The 19,569-nt window shown below is 42.4% G+C and overlaps 1 protein-coding gene across 3 annotated transcripts in view; it reads left to right on the top strand.

Annotated features, from left to right (window-relative positions):
* The first annotated feature begins 475 nt into the window (after positions 1-475).
* The window catches only part of BCL2L13 (BCL2 like 13), a 50,050-nt gene continuing 30,956 nt past the window's right edge, over positions 476-19,569 (top strand). Inside the window, exons 1-2 of one of the 3 annotated variants that reach the window (XM_061124614.1) lie at positions 476-627; positions 8,886-9,056. In XM_061124614.1, the coding sequence (XP_060980597.1) occupies positions 8,936-9,056 (121 nt within the window). In that variant the 5' untranslated portion in view covers positions 476-627; positions 8,886-8,935. The remainder of the gene's footprint in view (positions 628-8,885; positions 9,057-19,569) is intronic. The other 2 variants (XR_009689732.1, XM_061124615.1) reach the window with 2 other exon arrangements.

The raw sequence follows: 19,569 nt of genomic DNA, 5'->3' as shown, positions 1-19,569 counted from the left end.
GGCCTTCTACCCTTCGGCCCTCCTCCGGGCCGCGTCAGGCGCGCAGACACCGTGGCTCCCTTACTTAGACTTCCTCGCGGCGCTACGCCGCCCCCACCGCCCCGCACCCTCAAGACCTAGATCCTCAGTGCTGCTGCGCCGGCGCTCCCAGCACCCGACGCTCCGTCAGCCGGCTCGCCTACACACACGCTGCTCCTGCAGCTGCTCCCGCAGGCTTTGCCAGCCTCCGCACCCACGACTGTGGGCCCATCCCAGTCCGCTCCCTTCTCAGCAGCCTGCGGCCGCCGCCACCGGCGGAACCAGAGAGCTGCTCTCCAAGTGGAGAGGCCAGGAGAGGGTGGTCCTTCCGGGTCACGTCTGCGAGAAAAGGCCTCCCAGAAACCTCTGTGGTCCAGACTTCCGCTCCGGAGGGCGGACCCGCCCTCTTGCGGCGCGCCCGCGCCCCGCCCAGACGCCGGCGGTGACGGAAGCACGCCGGGGTGACCTCACCCGCCAACATGGCGGCGGCGGTAGATTAGGGCAGCGGGTCGGAGCCGCCGCCGCCGCCGCTGCCAGAATCGCGGGTTCGTGTGTGGAGCACCTGCCGCCGCCTCTTTCACCTCTTCGGGTTGCAGGGGCCTGAGCCAGGTGAGGGGCATAGGGTCGCGGGCAGGCCGCGCCGGGGCCTCTCCCTGCGCCGCCGGAGGCGTCCGAAGGCCGACGCGGGAGACGAAGAAGTGAGAAGCTGAGGGCGCGAGGCCAACCCGCTGCCCTGCAGACTTGCCTGGGCGAGGGTGGGCGCGGGCGAAGGGTGCGCCTCGGGCGAGGGGTGCGTGCGCGGGGCTCGAGTCCTGGCTCCCCGCCCGCCAGCCGGGTCGCGGCTTCTCCCTGAGGTTCTCGGTCCCTCTCCCGGCGGCTCCGACGCCGCTGTCATTTGCTGTTACTATTATGTCACATGTTCAGTTTTCCCACCCGTGGAGACACCTAAGTGGTCTCTCCCTTTGGTCTTTCTCCCACCATCTCAGGGCGTCCCTGAGTGTTTTTCCTTCGTGCTCGAACTTTCCAGGCCGAGGCTTGCCCGCAGGTCCTGGGCCCTGGCCGCCGCCCTGCGGAGCTTGCCCGCTGCCCGCACGAGCGCTGTTCCTCGCGGGGCCAGCTCGCTGTCTCTGCAAGTTTTGAGCGAAACACGGTTCCCTCCCTCCTTCCTTTTTTTTTTTAATTTACGACTTGGAGCAAAACAAGTCCTGGGAAACTGTCAGTGCGATTTCCCCGGGAGGTTTGGTCCAAACCAGAATGCTGGTCTATGCCCTGACTTGTTGTGTGACCTTGGATGAGTTGCCACACCCTTCTAGTACCTTCTTTTTTTTTTTTTGTCTTCAGTCACCCAGAAAATTAAGCAAGTGTTTGTGTTGATAGTGAACTGTTGATAGCTCACATACGCAGCTGGATAAACTTAAACACCGTAAATTGCAAATATTTAAACCACTGTGAAATCTGCTTCACTTGATATTAGACCGTTAGGGACTTTGAAATCTTTTTACTCTGATTGGTCAGGTACCATTCTCAGTTTTGTTTTGTTTTTTTTTCCTTCCCAAATGTTGAATTTACTTATGCCGTCCTATATCCCCATAGCTCAGTTCCGTTAAGGATACATGTGGTCGAGTCCAACCCGTTTTGTAGAGAAAAGGTGCTGGTTAGCACATCAGTTAATCAATATTTACTCCATATCTTATTCGGCTAAGCTTTTAGAACAGGTGATTTGCAACAATAATGAGTATTGTTTTAAGAATATGTTTCTTTCCTGAAACATTTTAGACATACAAAACAAGTTTTAACTGTGGTCCTGCCGTCCTGCTTTTTTATCGTGGTTTTTCAAACTTTGACGCATATCTTATTCCACATGAGTGGTCACCAAGAGTTCTTAATTAATATGTATTAACAGGGTTGAAGGGAGGGGGCTATTTTTAGAGTAGCTGATTTTTTTTTTTTTTTTAAACAGCGTTATTGAGGTACCATCAAGTCGTTCACGTGTATAGTCACGGACTGTAGAACTATCACTGCAGTTTTCAACAGCCGCAAAAGAAACACTGTACCCGGTAGCAGTCATTCTTTATCCCCACACTCTCCTACCCAGGCAGATCTGTTTTACGTTCTGTCTCTGTAGATCTGCCAATTCTGGATATTTCATAGGAACAGAATTATACAATATGTGGGATTTTGTGGCTGGCTTTTTTTTTTTTAATTTCCATGTCATAGCAGGTATTGGCAATTTATTCCTTTTTATGGCCACATAATATTGCACAAATTCATCAGTTAATGGGCAATGATTTCCACAGTTGGACTGTTACATACTGCTGCTGTGACCATTCATGTGAACTTTTTTGCCAGGGCAGTGTTTTCTTCTCTCTGTCATATACTTAGGAGTGGAGCAGAGAAGCTGACAGTTATGTCTCCCTTTTCTGCACGTTATCTGCACACATGGGAAGCCTGATTACTTACTGTGAAAGTCAGACTACATGTTTGTGGGGAGAGTGAGAGGGAGGCGTTCCTCTGTAAGCACACTATCTTCACGTGCCAGCTGCTGAGTGGAGACCTTTGTGGATGGTTCTTAACACAGGACTGAACTGGCGTCTTCAGTCAGGTGTGTTTCAGTTGGAAAGTGATAATGTACACTAAAATAATTTAGTGTCTGCTGAATTTTAAAATGAAATGCTTAGTTGAGTTTCTCAGTTGGACCCAGTGAAATTTCTGCGGTTTCACAATATTTATTAGGATTATGTAACTTTTCTTTGTGAGAAAGTTCTAGAATTCTGTAAGAACTAATAAAGTATGGATTGAAAAGATGAAGTTGAAAAGAAAAATGAAGTTAATGGAGTTCATGTTCATTTCTGGAGCTTTAAAAACAAGTCTTCACTCAAATCACCAATGGGACTGGAGTCTAGGAATCAGAAACTCTGTTAATGTTTAAAACTCCAGAGTTTTCATTTGTAACTGAATTATCTGTGGACTTTCACATTTCTTTCTATAAAACTGGGATTATAGATCTACTCAACTCCATATGGGAGTATTGAACAATATAATAAGGTTACCATTTTATTTTGGTGAGAGGAAATGGTCTTAAAAACAAAGCTTCCTAAAATAATGTAAATACATTATGTTAAATTGTAATGTGTTTGTGTTAATGGTTCTGTGGGGCTGAGAAATACAATATAGGTGTGATATTCTAAGTCAGTATTTCTGAGGTTGGTGTTAGAAGTTTGTCTGTAATAGCAGCCAAGGTGGTGATGATGAGACAAGGTTGGGAAACAACTGCAAGACACTTATGTTGTTGAAGATTTGCTTTTCATAAGATTTTAAAGCAGAATCTAATGGTTGCTGTAGGCGTTCTGGCTACCCTTCATACACTATACCCAATTCCTACACTGCTGTCCTGGCATTTGCACTGGTCTTCCTAGTAGAAATCCAGTTTTAGGAAGAGCAAACTGTTTATTGTGAGATTGTGGGTTTGACATTGTTAATGAAGGATCACCTATGTATAAACACAGGATTAAGTTACCCTGAGCTTCCTCAGGCCATCCATCTCGCTGACAGTTACCTGTAACTTGAGAGAGGAACTAACTAAAGTTGTAAGGCTGGGCAAAACGCAGCTGTATTCAATAGCTTGTTAGAATTGTGCAGAAAAACAGGAGTTTTTATGTTGAAGATCATTCTTGGTTTAATCATTTCTTGACACCAAGAATACTTACACCTAATTTGAATTAGGTGTTCTAGATGGAATGTAAAGAGTAAAATTGGCTGTGTCTTTCTCATTATTGGAAAGAAGCTTGTGCTGTCTCAGACAGGAACATCCTCTGGTCGATGAGGTAGTAGTGGGCTGGACCTGAGCGTGGTCCCCTGCTTCCAGGAAAACTGTAGCTGGTGGGCTCAGAGCATGTTTACTTTTCCTTTAACCTGTCCGCCTCCCTCCCCACCACCACCCCATTCTCAAAGTCGACAAAATTGCTTCTTTCGGTACTCTGGGTGTCTGATATTTGGGACATTGCCTTGTTTTTCTACTGATTCTTCCCATTGTCATTAGTCGGAGTATTTTCACTTCTGTGTCCTCTCACCCCGAACGCTGCCAGGCTTGCAGGAGGTATGTATTGGAAGGGTGCAGGCCTGTGAGGTTGGAACGGAGGAGAGTGCTCTCCGCCAGGTGGTTGTGCTGTCAACGAGCTGTTCTGATTTTCGGCAGATAAATTGTCTACTTCTGTCTCTCCATCAATTAAGTTGAGACTGCTACTTTTTCCTTCTAGTGTGGAGGATTTCTGTGACAGTACTTCAGCAGTGGAGGTCTCGTGCAAGGGGAATTTGTGGTATGTGTTAGAAATGCAGGAGCCCTTGGTTCAGCATGCTGACTTTAGTCTGCATAGAGAGTAGCAGAGGGAGTGGGTGCCCTGTTCCCAGAGCACCCAGTGGTGAGGCTGTGCAGTGTACACTCGGCACATTCTCAGTGCCTTTGAGAGCACCCAGCAGCAGGGCTGTGGAGTGTACACTTGGCATATTCTCAGTGCCTTTGAGAAATTGTAACTGAGTAGAAATTCACTGGACATAAAGTAGCATGTCTTTTTAATTGAAGTTGATGTGCAATATTATATGTTACAGTTATACAGCATAGTGATTCCAAGGTTTTAAAGGTTATACTCCATTTACAGCTATTATAAAAATTGGCTATATTCCCGGTGTTGTAGACACATAGTAGTGTTTCTGAGGTCTGCCTGCCCCATCACCTGAACGAGCTGCTCCACTGCTCCGAAACTGGCAGCTTAGGCAGAGTTAGAGGAGCTGGATGGATGTTTTAACCTGTGGGTGTGTTGTGTTTATGACTAGGATGTCAGAGACACATGTGAAGCTTAAAGACTATATGCTAAACTGAAATGACTTAAATGTGTGCGAGCATCTTCTTCCTTAGTGTGAATCATGAAGAATGATTGAGTGTAATAGAATCTTTCATCAACCGTGTGGATGTATGGATACTGACATGTATACTATAGCTGAGGACTTCATTGTGAATAGTATGGTGAATTTGGAAGGTGGAGAATTATGAAATTATGAGAATTATGAAATCATGATGGCATTTGTCATTCAGTCGCCAAGTCATGTCCAACTCTTTGGTCGGATTTATGGCAAAAGATGGCATTTATGGTTAGGCAGTTGGGATTTCTAAGGAAATTTGAAGAGCACTAGATGAAAAATCCTAGATGCTTTGTCTGTAGCATCTGGGTTGGTGTGTAATTAAAAGTGTCTTCAGAGATATGTGTTTCTGATAAATACAAGGAATTTTTTTAAGAATTAATTTTATTGTAGTATAGTTTATTTACAATGTTGTGTTAATTTCTTTCTCTTTTCTTCCCACACCATGTGGCTTGTGGGATCTAGTTCCCCAACCAGGGATTGAACCTGGGCCAGGGCAGTGAAATCACCAAATCCTAACTACTGGACCACCAGGGGATTCCCAATGTTGTGGAATTTCTGTTATTGTTCAGTAGCTAAGTCAGTCCAACTCTTTTCGACCTTATGGACTGCAGCACACCAGGCTCCTGTCCTTCACTATCTCCTGGAGTTAGCTCAAATTCATGTCCATTGAATAGGTGATGCTATCTAACTATCTCATCCTCCTTCTCCCCCTTCTCCTTTTGCCTTCAGTCTTTCTCAGCATTGGGGCCTTTTCCAGTGAGTCGGGTCTTTTCATCAAGTGGCCAAAGTATTGGAGCTTCAGCATCAGTCCTTCCAGTGAATATTCAGGGTCGATTTCCTTTAGAATTGACTGCTTTGTTCTCCTTGCTATCCAAGGGATTCTCAAGAGTCTTCTGCAGCACCACAGTTCAAAAGCATCCATTCTTAAGCACTCAGCCTTCTTTATGGTCCTTCTTTCACATCCATACATGACTACTGGAAAAACCATAGCTTTGACTAGGTGGACCTTTGTGGGCAAAGTGATGCCTCTGCTTTTTAATATGCTGTCTAGGTTTATTATAGCTTTCTTTCCAAGGAGCAAGTGTTTTTTAATTTCATGGCTGCAGTTGCCGTCCGAAGTAATTTTGGAGCCCCAGAAAATAAAATCTGTTGCTGTTTCCACTTTTCCCCCTTCCATTTGCCATGAAGTGATAGGACCAAATGCCATGATCTTAGTTTTTTGAGTGTTGAGTTTTAAGGCAGCTTTTTCACTCTCCTTTTTCATCCCCATCAAGAGGCTTTAGTTTCTCTTCACTTTCTGCTATTTGAGTGGTATTTGCATATCTGAGGTTGTTGATAGTTCTCCCAGCAATCTTGATTTCAGCTTGTGATTCATCCAGCATGGGATTTCACATGATGTACTCTGCATAGAAGTTAAATAAGCTGGGTGACAATATACAGCCTTGTTGTACTCTTTCCCAACTGAACCAGTCAGTTGTTCTATGTGGTAATTTCTGCTGTACATCAGAGTGATTATTATACATACATACACATTCTTTTTCGTATTCTTTTCCATTATGATTTATCATAGGGAATTGTATCTACGTCCTCATGCTGTACAGTAGGACCTTGTTGTTTATCCATTATAGTATAGTTTGCATCTGCAAATCCTAAAGTCCCAATCCATCCTACCCCTCCCTCCACCCCCTCAGGAACCACAAGCCTGTTCTCTGTGTCTGCCAGTCTGTTTCTCTTTTGTAGATGAGTTCATTTGTGTCATATTTTAGGTTCCACATATAAGTCATGTCATAGAGTATTAGTCTTTCTCTTTCTGAATTATTTCGCTTAGTGTAATAATCTCTAGGTGTGTCTGTGTTGCTGCAAATGACATTATTTCATTCTTTTTTATGGCTGAGTAATATTCCAGTCCATGCATGCATGTGTGTGTGTGTGTGTGTGTGTGTGTGTGTGAGAGAGTAAACACCACGTCACCTTTATCCATTCCTCTGTCAGTGGACATTTAGGTTGCTTCCATGTCTTGGCTGTTGTAAATAGTGCTGTACTGGGGTGTCTGGATAAATACAAGAAATTTGATTGTAACAAATTCTAGAACATTCATTTTTTAAAAAAAATTAAAGCATTCAGAAGATAAGTACTTCTTTGTTCTTCTTAACAAAAATTTCTGAGACTTTTCAAAGGTTAAATTTTGTTATTGATTTCCTCAGTTCTCCTCCTCTCTTTTGGAACTTAGTAATTTATTCCTTGCTCTCTTTTTATTTCTCATCGGCTCTCACTGAATATAAGCATGCTTAAGTCTCTTTCGTTGTGACCAAATTGAAGAGTTGTCAGACCCTTTGTCTCTGTTCTCAGACTCCTTTCTCCCCTTGAAACCAGACTTTTATGTTCATTCTTTTTAATCTCTTTATATAGTCACTCTTTTATTCTGTGTATTTCAAATTCTCCATACTTTCTTCATTGTTTATTCATTTATCTTAGTTTGTTTAGTACAGATCTTAAATTTTGTCAACATTCCCTGTCTCTTTTTCCTATTATTGGTTATCTGAATGTTTTTCTTTTATCAGATATTTCTTAAAATCTTAAAACAGTCTGTATCATTGCTTTAAGTAGGAAACAATTATTTGGAAACCTTAATAAAACAGTTTGGTTTGCAATGACTATTAAGATACATGTGGTGGAGTCGCTCAGTCGTGTCTGACTCTTTGCGACCCCATGGACTGTAGCCCACCAGGCTCCTGTGTCCATGGGATTTTCCAGGCAAGAGTACTGGAGTGGGCTGCCATTTCCTTCTCCAGGGGATCTTCCCGACTCAGGGATTGAACCCAGGTCTCCCGCACTGTAGACAGACACTTTACCGTCTGAGCCACCAGGGAAGTCCTTAAGATACATAGTAGGAGTCAAAAGATACAAACTGATTGTGATATAAGTAAATCCGGAGCCTGTAACTTGCAGTCTGGTGAGCATAGTATATGTAATTCTGCGTGGTATATTTGGAAGTTGCCAAAAGAGTAGGTCTTTAAAACAGGGGTACATGGTAGGTAAAACAGCTGTTGGGTCCAAGTGGAGAAGTGGAGTTGGACTCGCATTGACTAGGGTACAAGTTAAAGTACCTTCTGAAGAGATTCAGAATAAGGTTGACTTGAGGAGCAGTTCAGAGGCAAGCGGTGCAGGCGGGCAGAGCGGCTCTGCTCCACAGCGTCAGTCGGGCCCAGGTCTCCTGTCTTATGCTGCCCCCCGGAGAGGTGTCTGCCATCGTCATAGTTCAAGTCCAGAGGACCCCACTGCACACAGCTGCTTCTCTCACTGCTCGGGCTCAGACCAGTCGTATGGCGCACGAAGCTGCGGAGGCGATGGGAGATGTCAGCCGCAGCTGTGCACCTTGGGCCCTGCTGGAATGTGAAGGCTTTAATAGGTTAAGAACGAGAACGTGCTGGCTGGGGGCACCGTGCAGCGTAAAGAGGGCAGAGCTCCTGTTCTTGCCACACAGGTGAAAGTAGGGTGACTGGGGGAGACAGAAAGGGAAATGTGCTTTTGACCTGAAATCTGAATACATGCATTCCTACTGGAAGTAAACTGAGGTTATGTTTTTTAAAGATTACCGAGAGGAGAAGCCTGGGAAATATTTATTTTGGTATTTAGTTGTATGGTTGGAGTTAATGCGAGAATGTGTTGGCATGTAACGAACTTTAAAAAAAAAACTATTTATTTATTTGACTGCATCATGTCTTAGTTGTGGCACTCAGAATAGTCCTGTATAGCGCACGGACTCTCTAGTTGGACTCTAGTTGTATTGTGAGAGCTCGGTTGCCCCTGGGGCGTGTGGCGTTTTAGTTCCCCGACCAGTAATGGAGCCAAGTCCCCTGCATTAGCAAGGTGGATTCCCAACCACGGGCCACCCGGGATGTCCCGGCCTGTAATGAACTGTACACTAAAAAAATACTTTTCTGTTTTAGGTTTTGTACCTCTGTAAGTATACATTTTCGGAGCTCTGCTGGCCACCCCCATGGCGTCCTCAACTACCGTGCCTCTAGGATTTCACTATGAAACGAAGTACGTGGTTCTCAGCTACTTGGGACTCCTCTCTCAGGAGAAGCTGCAGGAGCAGCATCCTTCCTCACCCCAAGGTATCGTCTTCAGCTTGTGGTTGAATTAAGTAGTAATAATTAATGTGTGCCAAAATGTGTGTCTGAGCACTGTATAGCCATGGCTGTGAGAATGAAGAATGCTGTCAGCTCTTGAAGACTCACCCTTCACTCTGTCCCTTCTCAACCCCTGATCCATTGCCAGAAGCATGACTTTTAATTTTTTTTTCAGAACTTGATTTTTTTTTTTGGTTGCACCACATGGGTTAAGAGATCTTAGTTCCCTAACCAGGGATTGAACCTGTGCCCCTTGCAGTGGAAGCATGGATTCTTAATCCCTGGACCATCAGGGGAGGCCCAGGAGCTCAATATTTTAAATGATTGCCTTTGGTAGAGGTAAAAGATGTACTAAATACATGTAAATAAATAGAAATACATCTGCCTTTAGAGATTTTGTACTTAATAGGATATAGATTAGAATTAAATAATTATTTTTAAAGCTTATAACAAGTTCTTTGAATTCTGTTTTTTTCAAGAATATTAAGGTTTTTTAGTTGTATAATTTATTTACAATGCTGTATTAGTTTCAGGTTTGCAGCAGTGGTTCAGTGATAGATCCATGTTAGTTCTTTTCCAGATTCTTTCATCCTCTAGGTTGTTACGAAATACTGACTATAGTTCTCTGTGCTGTACAGTAGGTTCTTATTTATCTGTTCTTTATATAGTAGTAAGGATATTAGATTTAAACAGTGGATTAACCTCTCAGAGAGTTTTTAGCACAGTTCTTTGTATTGTGTAGTTATGTATATTTTAATTTGCCAGACAAAGCTTAAAACAGTTACTAGAGTCTGAATTAGTCTTCTTTATTAACATGTAACATCATCTTCTTAAATATTCTCATCACAGATTTTACTGTAGCCATGGAGGTAGTTCTTATCTGCTGCTATTTTAGCTCAAGAAAGTATCCTGTCTAGATTTAGAAAAGACGGGCTCCCGTAGCCATTCCAACTATAGGGATGACCAGAGATGTCTTAACAGAGCTCGTAAATGCTGACATATAACTCATGGGTGTGTTGTGTTTTTAAACATTGAATCATATTTTGAATTCCCTGAGCTCAGTAGCTGTTTACACAAAATTACATCAAAATAGCTTCAAAGACACAATAAAAGAAATTTTTTTTCCTACTAAAGTTTAATTTATTATTTAAATATTTAAATAATATACCATATATTTAATTTATTATTTCACCAAACTCAGCAGCTATTTTACTTTCTGTTGTCTTCTGATATTACTCAATATTCACATAGTTTTCAAGAGCTTCCCAGGTGGCACTAGTAGTGAAGAATCCGCCTGCCAATGCAGGAGACTCAAGAGACACGGGTTCCATCAGTGGGTCAGGAAGATCCCCTGGAGAGGGAAATGACAACCCACTCCAGTGTTCTTGACTGGAGAATCCCATGGACAGAAGAACCTGGCAGGCTTCAGTCCATGGGACCACAAAGAGTGGACACAACTGAGCAACTGAGCACTATTACATAGTTTTCAAATAGTTGTAATAATTGATTACAGTGATTATGGTGATTTTTTTTCCCACCATTTTATCATGTTTACATGTTTCTGTATTGTATCTCCATTATTGCATGTCTAAATGTTTTCATCTTTTTAAACAATGATAGACTGCTATACAGTTTTTGGTTTACTATAGGACCCCTTTTATCTAGGTCACTAACACTGGTAGTAGGGCTTTTACTGAAGAAGTCAAGGCAAGAAGGAATTCTAAACAAAGAGGTTGTTATAAGAAATTTTAATAAAAATGTTAATAAATGTACATTTAGTAATTTTGGTGTATGGTCAAGGCATTTTTCTTTCTGAATCTGTTGATTGGAATTCCATGTCCTCTTTCTACCATAAACTATACTTCCATATCTGTTATGTGCACTTTTAAATTTATGCTTAAAGTGGAGTAAGCACATAAAAGCACTTGTAGTTTCATTGAAGAGGCATTCTAGATTTTTATGATTTTTTTCCCTCTAAATCTTTTACAGTTGTTTCTTTCACACCTAAATTTAGGTGGTATTTTTAAAAGCAGCTTCACAAAACATGTAATTTTACTTTCAGCAAGCCTCACTACGTATCATACTTCAGTGATATCTGTAATTTTAAGCCAATTGCACCACTTCAGTGACCAGTATAACTTTACTGGTTATACTGTTTACTGGTTATATTGGATCTACCTGCCCCCCACCCCCACCCCAAATTGAAAGTGCAGAATCTTAAGCACTGGACTGCCAGGAAGTCCCAGTATTCCCAATATAATAAATAGGCTGGGAAAATGATAACTGACTCTTGGCAGGCACACGCCTTGTACACGTGTGCTGGGTGGCGTCTACCATCTATCTGCATGTGCTCAACCTGCGGTGGGTCTGGTAACTCTGCACATGATTTGTGGAGAGGGTAGTGAAGAGCAGTTCTGATGTTGCTTCCCCCCCCCCCCCCACCTCTAACGGTTATTTACCTTTGTAAATTGTCCAGAGTCAAACTGCAGAACCAAAAAGGAGTGAGCAGTCATGTGGTCACTGCACCTGCCTAGGTATTTTCGTTGCCCGTTGTGGAGAGGGCTCGATCAGAGCAAGTTAGCCTTCAGTTTGTCGTGCTCGGCACACACAGGGACGCTGGGGCTCCTGCAGGCCACCACCCTCCAGCCACCTACCCTTCCAGTTTACATGCAGTGAAATCCATCTGTTGTTTCATGTAACACCCGATTAAGGGAGTTGTCAATAGAATCTCAGTTAGCATAACGGTGATAGTAATTCTGCAGTGTTGACCTCAGCACCTCAGATTCAGCCAAGTGAGTAAGTCCCAGACAGACTAATTGGTCTTTTTTCAGATAATTGCTTCCTTCCTTTTGACCAGGCTATGTGGCAGGTGGGATCTCAGTTCCCTGACCAGGACTTGAACCCACACCTCCTGCATTGGAAATGCGGAGCCTTAACCACCTGCTCTCCAGGCTTGAAGCATTGGAATCATCCTTTACCTCTCATCTCTGCTTCCTTCCTCTTTCTTTCCCTCTTTCTTTGTCTACTATTATTAACTGTTCCAGTTTCATGATGATTTTCCCATTTTCCTTTAAATCCTGCCTCAGGATTTGAAGGAAATGTCCTCTGATTTTTCTCCTTCATTTCCTGTGTTCTCCATCATGTAAATTGAAGGCCACAAGCAAGCTGCACTTCCTTACATTACCTCTCACATCAGGAACCCACAGGTGCTCTTTTTCCCTCAGTCTGTCCTACAGAAGACCCCACTACCTGTTGTATCTCCTGGCTCCTGTTGCTTTAGACTGTCAATGAGCCATGCTTACTCCGATTAGTTTTTTCACTCGAGCTGAATTGCCCCTGTGACAGTTGTTGTTGTTCAGTTGCTAAGTCATGTCTGACTCTCTGCAAGCCCATGGACTTCAGCATGCCAGGCTTTCCTGTCCTTCACTACCTCCCAGAGTTGCTCGAACTCATGTCTGTTGAGTCAGTGATGCCATCCAACCATCTCATCCTCTGTTAACCCATCTTCTCCTCATTCCCTCAGTCTTTCCCAGCGTCACGGTCTTTTCCAGTGAGTCGGCTCTTTGCATCAGGTGGCCAAAGTATTGGAGCTTCAGCATCAGTCCTTCCAATGAATATTCAGGGTTGATTTCCTTTAGTATTCACTGGTTTGATCCAAGGGACTCTCAAGAGTCTTCTTCAGCACCACAGTTCAAAAGCATCCATTCTTAAGCACTCAGCCTTCTTTATGGTTCAACTTTCACATCCATACATGACTACTGGAAAAACCATAGCTTTGACTCTGCAAAACTTTGTTGGTAAAGTGATGTTTCTGTTTTTTAATACGCTGTCTAGGTTTGTCATAGCTTTCCTTCCAAGGAGCAGGCATCTTTAATTTCATGACTGCAGCACTGTCCGAAGTGATTTTGGAGCCCAAGAAAATAAAGTCTGTCACTGTTTCCACTTTTCCCCATCTATTTGCCATGAAGTGGTGGGACCAGATGCCATGATCTAGGTTTTTTCAATGTTGAGTTTTAAGCCAGTTTTTTCATTCTCCTCTTTCATCCTCATCAAGAGACTTTATTTCCTCTGTACTTTTTGCCATTAGGGTGGTGGTGTTATCTGCATATCTGAGGTTGTAGATATTTCTCGCAGCAATCTTGATTCCAGCTTGTGATTTATCCAGCCCAGTATTTTGCATGATGTACTCTGCATAAGCAGGTGACAATATTCAGCATTGTCATACTCCTTTCCCAATTTTGAACCCTTCTGTTGTTGCATGTCCAGTTCTAACTGTTGTTTCTTGACCTACATACAGATTTCTCAGGAGGCAGGTAAGGTGGTCTGGTATTCCCATCTCTTTCAGAATTTTTCCAGTTTGTTGTAATCCACACAGTCACAGGCTTTTGCATAGTCAGTGAAGCAGAAGTGGATGTTTTTCTGGATTCCTGTGACAGTGGTTCCTGATGATTCCCCAAACCTGTTTCTCTTTCTGTCTGAGGCATGAAGGAAATTGCATCTAAGCAGGGTCATGAGACTGGTCCTAGCCAGTGAAACTCAGGTGCTGGAGCTTGTGTCCCTTCCAGGCTGTGGCATTTAAGAGCCAGTGTGCCTTCTCACTGTGTTTCCCTTGCCTGCGGTGTGTGTAGGCTGATTCGAGGGGGAGCAGTGTTCCTGAGGGCGCGGTCATAGGAGAGCACCGCCGCCCTCAGGCAGGGCGGCTGAGTCACTGTAGGACACAGTCCTCTTGCCTCCCGTCTCCAGCTTAGACATGGAGCACACAGGAGAGATGCACCTTTGGGTTAAGTTGCTGAAGTCACTGGCTTTATTATTGCAGCCTAGATTCCTGTCCTCATTAGTGTATTTCCCCTGCATGCTCATTAGGGTGACCAACTGTCCAGTTGGCCCAGGACTGAGTAAAACTGGGGAAGTCCTGGGCAAACTAGATGAGTTGGTTACCCAAATACATACATATGTTCCCACCTACCCAGATTCCACTTACTTACGATATTTTTTAACTGTAACAAACTTCATGGTTCACAAAAACCAGGCCTTTTCAAGCCCTGTGATTTATTAAGTTTGTAAAAACCGTACGCATTTATATAAGCCTGTATTAATTAATTTCTTTCCTTCTGCTTAAGCATAGCATTTTTTTTCTACCCAAATACTGTAGGATCTGAGAAGGTTACCTGCTTTGGTGTTTTTGTTTTGTTTTTGAAATTTGTTTGTTACCCTTAAATTGTTTCCTTAAGCCCAAGTACACAGTATTTGTATGTGAATACAAATGTGTATGCTAACCTCATAGGAGGAAAACTTGGGCTCTAATTGCTGTCTCTGCGGGTTTGCTCTCCAGTTTATTGTCTAAAGCCTGAGGTAGAGCTCCCTTCTATGCTGTGCAGTTATAAATAGAGCCTCCACTGTGCATTGGTGCAGTGTGGTTAGGGTTTGGTTTCAAGTTCATGAAGCAATAGGTGTGAGAAGAAGAGGCTAAAGAAGGTGGCCCTATTCATTACTCAAGATTTCTGTCACATGAAATGTCTTTCATTTTTTCCTCAATGAGTCATTTGCTCGGCACATAACTTCTCCTTAAATAGTTAACTCTGTGCTTTTCCAGAAGTTGGCAGCTCGTCTGGACTCCATTAGTTTGTGTTGATTATGTTCAACGTTGTATATTCTGACTAGCAGAAGTCCTGCTGCCTTGTGTATGTGATCCCGAGTAACAACTTGTTATGTTCAGCTTTGCTTGTATTAATACAGAGCAGCTTGATATTGTAGTCATTAATAGGGATTCAGTAAGACATGTCTTAGGTTAGGAAGGAGAGTAGGTTCTGTTAATTAGTAATAGTAGGTATCTGTTAATTAGTAATGGGACTGTCAAATGCATGTCATTGTGGTGCTGGCTGGATATTCATTCAGCTGTTAAACACTAATCCCCCATTCTACTCACCCCTCCCTCTCTAAGCAAACACTGTTCTCCTTTCTGTCTCTGAGTCTCGTTGGAGTGAAATCACACAGTATCTGTCCTTTTGTGTCCAGCTTGTTTTGCTTAGCGTCGTGTCTGTAAGGGTCACCTGTATTGCAGCGTATTTCAGACTTTTACTCCTTTTTAAGGCTGACTCATGTGGGGTTTCGCTTGTAGCTCAGTTGGTAAAGAAGCTGCCTGCAGTGCAGGAGACCTGGGTTCGATCCCTGGGTTGGGAAGATCCCCTGGAGAAGGAAATGGCAACCCACTCCAGTATCCTTGCCTGGAAAATCTCATGGACAGAGGAGCCTGGTGGGCTGCAGTTCATGGGATCGCAAAGAGTCGGGCACGACTGAGTGACTAACACATGTTCCCTTGTGTGTAGAAATCTTGTTTTGTTTACCCATTCATCTGGCTGGTAGACATTGGGTTATCTCTACCTTTTGACGGTGGTGAATAACGCAGTGATACAAATTCGAGTATGAATGGTCTGAGTGTCAGCTTGCCATTCTTCTGGGCATATACCCAGGTGTGAAATGGCTGGGTCATCCTATGTTTAAATGTTTTGAGAACATGCCACCCTTTCTTCCCCAGTTGCTGCATTATTTTACAGCCCAGTCAGCAGTGCACAGGGGTTCTGATTTCTCCACACCCTCACCATCACTGTTTTCTGCCCTTTTGTCGCAGTTCTCCTAATGAGTCAAAAGTGGTATCTCCTTGCGGTAGCTCATTTCTTTTTATTGCTGAGTAGTATTTCATTGTATGGACGTACCACAGTTTGTTTATCCATTCACCTATTGAAGAACATCTTGGTTACTTCCAAGTTTTGTCAGTTACATATAAAACTCTGATAAACATTCTGTGCAGCTTTTGTATAGATGTAAGTTTTAAACTCATTTGGGTAATATAAAGGAGCATGATTGCTAGATTTTATGGTAAGAGTATGTTTAGCTTTGTAAGAAACTACTAAGCTGTCCTCTAAAGTGGCTGTACTGTTCCACCAGCAGTATATGAGTGTTCCAGTTTCTCTGCTTCTTTGCCAAATTTGCTGTTGTCCTTATTTTTAAATATTCTTTACTTATCTGGCAGCACAGGGCCCTAGTTGGCCATGTGCAGGAGTTGAGGCATGTGAATTCTTAGTTGAGACATGTGAACTCTTAGTTGTGGCATGTGGCATCTAGTTCCCTGACCCAGGATTGAACCCACGCCCCCTTCATTGGGAGCACAGAGCCCTAAATACTGGACTGCTAGAGCAGTCCCTATTGTCTGTATTTTTTTGCTTGTAGCTATCGTGGTGGTGTGCAGTGGTAGCTCATTGTGGTTTTTTGTTTTGTTTTGTTTTTTTTAGTTCTACCACTTTATTGCTACCAACCCATCTCCCTCCACCCTCGTGCACACATGCTCAGTCATGTAATCCCATGGACTTCAGCCTGCCAGACTCCTCTGTCCATGGACTTTTCCAGGCAAGAATACTGGAGTGGGTTGCCATTTCCTTCTCCATCATTGTGGTTTTAATTTGCATTTCTCTAATGGCTAATGATGCTGAACATCTTTCCATGTGCTCACTGACCATTTGTATAACTGGAGAAATATTATTCACATACTTTGTCCATTTTAAAATTTGTCTTTCTGTTGTTAAATTGTAAGACTTCTTTATAGCAGACCCTTATAAGATATATATATATATAGTTCCAGATAGTGTCTTCCATTCTGTGCTTTGTCTTTTCTTGGACATACAGAAGTTTAAAGTTTTTATGGACTCTTGTTTATGTTTTCTTTGATTTCTAGTTTTTTGGTGTTATATCTAAGAACCAGTTGCCTAATCCAGGGTCACACACATTTTCACCTGTTTACTTCTAACAGCTTTACACTTTTTAGCTCTTAAATTTAGATCTTTGATCCATTTTGAATTAATTTTTTTATTACCATTTAGGAATTTTAAAACATTTTAAAAATTGAAGTTAGTTGATTGACAGTGTTGTGCTAATTTCTGCTGTATAGCAAAGTGAGCTAGTTACACATACATGCGTTATTTTTTTATATTCTTTTCCATTATGATTTATCCCAGGAGATTGGGTATAGTTACCTGTGCTGTACAGTAGGACCTTGTTGTTTGCTGAATTAATTATCTTATGTGAAGTGTGGAGCTCCAGATTCACGCTTTTATGTGAGAATATCAAGTTACTCCAGTGCCATTTGTGGTAAAGGCTATATTTTTCTTCATTGAATATCTTTTTACCCTTATCAAAAATCAGTTGACCTCAAATATAGGTTTATTTCTGGCTGTCAGATTCCACTTGTTTGTATGTCAGTTCTTACACCATTACCACGTTATGTTGACTACTTACAGCTTTGTAGTAAGTTTTGAAATTGTGACGTATGAGTAGTCCTTCAGCCTTGTTCTTTTTCAAAATTGCTTTGACCATGTTCTGTCTTTTGCAGTTCTGTTTGAATTTCAGGACTGTCTTGTCCACTTCCAGAGGCAGTTGGAATTTTGATGGAATTGCATTGACTCCATAGGTCAGTTTGGGGAGTATCTCAGCTCAGCTTTCAGGCCAGTCTTGTAATCTGATCCCAGGTTCTGGTTCACAGTTCCCTATTCCTGGGGATGTGCGCTGTGTAAGTTTCTTCTCAGTCTTTCTATGAGGAACAGGAGATGTTTAATCCTGACTACTATGAACCCGGACTTTGAGTGGGTGCTCACTGGACTTTCTTGTCTAGTCTGAATGTCTGCATTCTTATCAAAACAACGATCTTGGAGCACTGCCCCACACCTGCTGGACCAGGTGCTCCGTGGGGCCTGGGAACCTGTATTTTTAATTATTGCTTCATTATTGTTTATTATTCTCTTGGTACTTCTAATGTGCCCCAGTTTGGGGAACCATAGATTTAGAAAACATTCTTGCTCAGAGGTCTAGGCCATACATACAACAGTTCTAAGCTTGTTGATCTGATACTCATTTGAGTGCATTTCGGGGCTGGAATATGATGGTTGCTGACTCACCTGACCTTTTCTTTGACATTGAGGTGGGTGGGATTTAAGTGTGATAAAGTTTGTTTGTCTTTGAAATATTTTTCTTGATTTATAGTGCAGGATTTATGCTGCATTGGTCCTGTGTGTAGCTCTGTGTTTTTGAAAGTCATGGTGGAGTGGGGGTTGATTAAACGATGTGCTTTTGAAAGTCAGGGTGGACTGGGGGTTGATTAAAAGAAAATCAGTGAATCTGTCTATGTCATTGGTTAGCTGAAGAAATAGCCTTTTGTATCCTGACAGCAGTAGACTTTTTACTGGTTTAGGTTTTCCACATGGCTTATTATCAAGTATGACAACTTGTCATGTGTAATTAGCATCACATTAGTCTCATGAGAATAGGTATGCCTTTAATCAGCTGCTTTTCTTTAATCTGACAGGATGAGGCATATGGTAACCAAGACATTATTGTCATTTTCTTTGTGGCATGGTGGTGGTATTGGGAGTGGTGTGATGGGTGTGGGGATGTGTATATGTTTTAGGCATGCAGATTTTCCTAAAAGAGGCAGATGGCAAATAAGGCATTCATATATTACTTATTTTTCATTCATTATACTTCAGAAATTGTAATCATATGTTTCTGAATTTAGTAATAATGTTTCTTATCAGAATGTCTACTTTCTAATATCATTTCTATATAATTTATTTGTGCCTGGGCGAGTCATCTAAATTTGCTAAGTCCCATATGCTTCATATGAGATGGATGGACTAACCTTGACCCTTTTGGATCTAAAATTCTGTGATTCAGACATTGGTGAAGACCCTCGTGAACATTAGATGATGGTTGAGGTCTTACTCTTGCCATCCCTCCTCCGCAGTTTCCTCCATCACAGGCTGGCACCATAAATGTTCTTGTTGCTGTCCTGTGTATGTGGTTCGCCTGTATTCCTACTCTCTTCCATTAAATGACTACTCATTTTCTTTATTTCTTTTAACCTTTTAAAGTATTTGAGGTAGCCTCAAAATATGCTGATAACTTTTACAAATCCCTCTGAATCTGTTAATAAGTTTCATTTTATTGTCTCCTTTCTTGTGTCCTTTCTTCCCAGCAAGGTTGTTGGGTTATACATTGTAATCCTTTGAGTCTTCATCACAGAGACAGTGATGTTTGATTTTGATGTCAAATATTCCTGTACGTTTTTAGTTCCTACTTGACATAAGTCTAGGACCAAGGGACTAGCTCAAATAGTTTGTAATCAGGTCAGACTAATGATAATAAACTATAAAATCATTGGTACAAGATAGTGTATATATAAGTATTAAACTGTGTGGCACAGGTTAAATGATATACATGTTCAGCTGTCAATGATACTTAAGTAGTCAGTGAAGATACTGTGGAAAAGTAGAGAGACTTAAATTGGTCATTGCAGGGAGTTCCCTCGTGGTCTAGTGGTGAGGACTTGGTGCTTTCACTCCTGAGGGCCCGGTTCAGTCCCTGGTCAGGGAACTGAGATCCTGCAAGCCATGTAGCGTGGCCAAAAAAAAGAGAAATTGGTCCTTGTAGGGTGGACAGAAGTAAATAACCA

The sequence above is a fragment of the Dama dama genome, chromosome 22 (genome assembly GCF_033118175.1).
Source record: "Dama dama isolate Ldn47 chromosome 22, ASM3311817v1, whole genome shotgun sequence".
Taxonomy (NCBI): Eukaryota; Metazoa; Chordata; class Mammalia; order Artiodactyla; family Cervidae; genus Dama; species Dama dama.
Note: the sequence above shows the minus strand (reverse complement) of the source record. Positions and strands in the feature narration are given on the sequence as shown.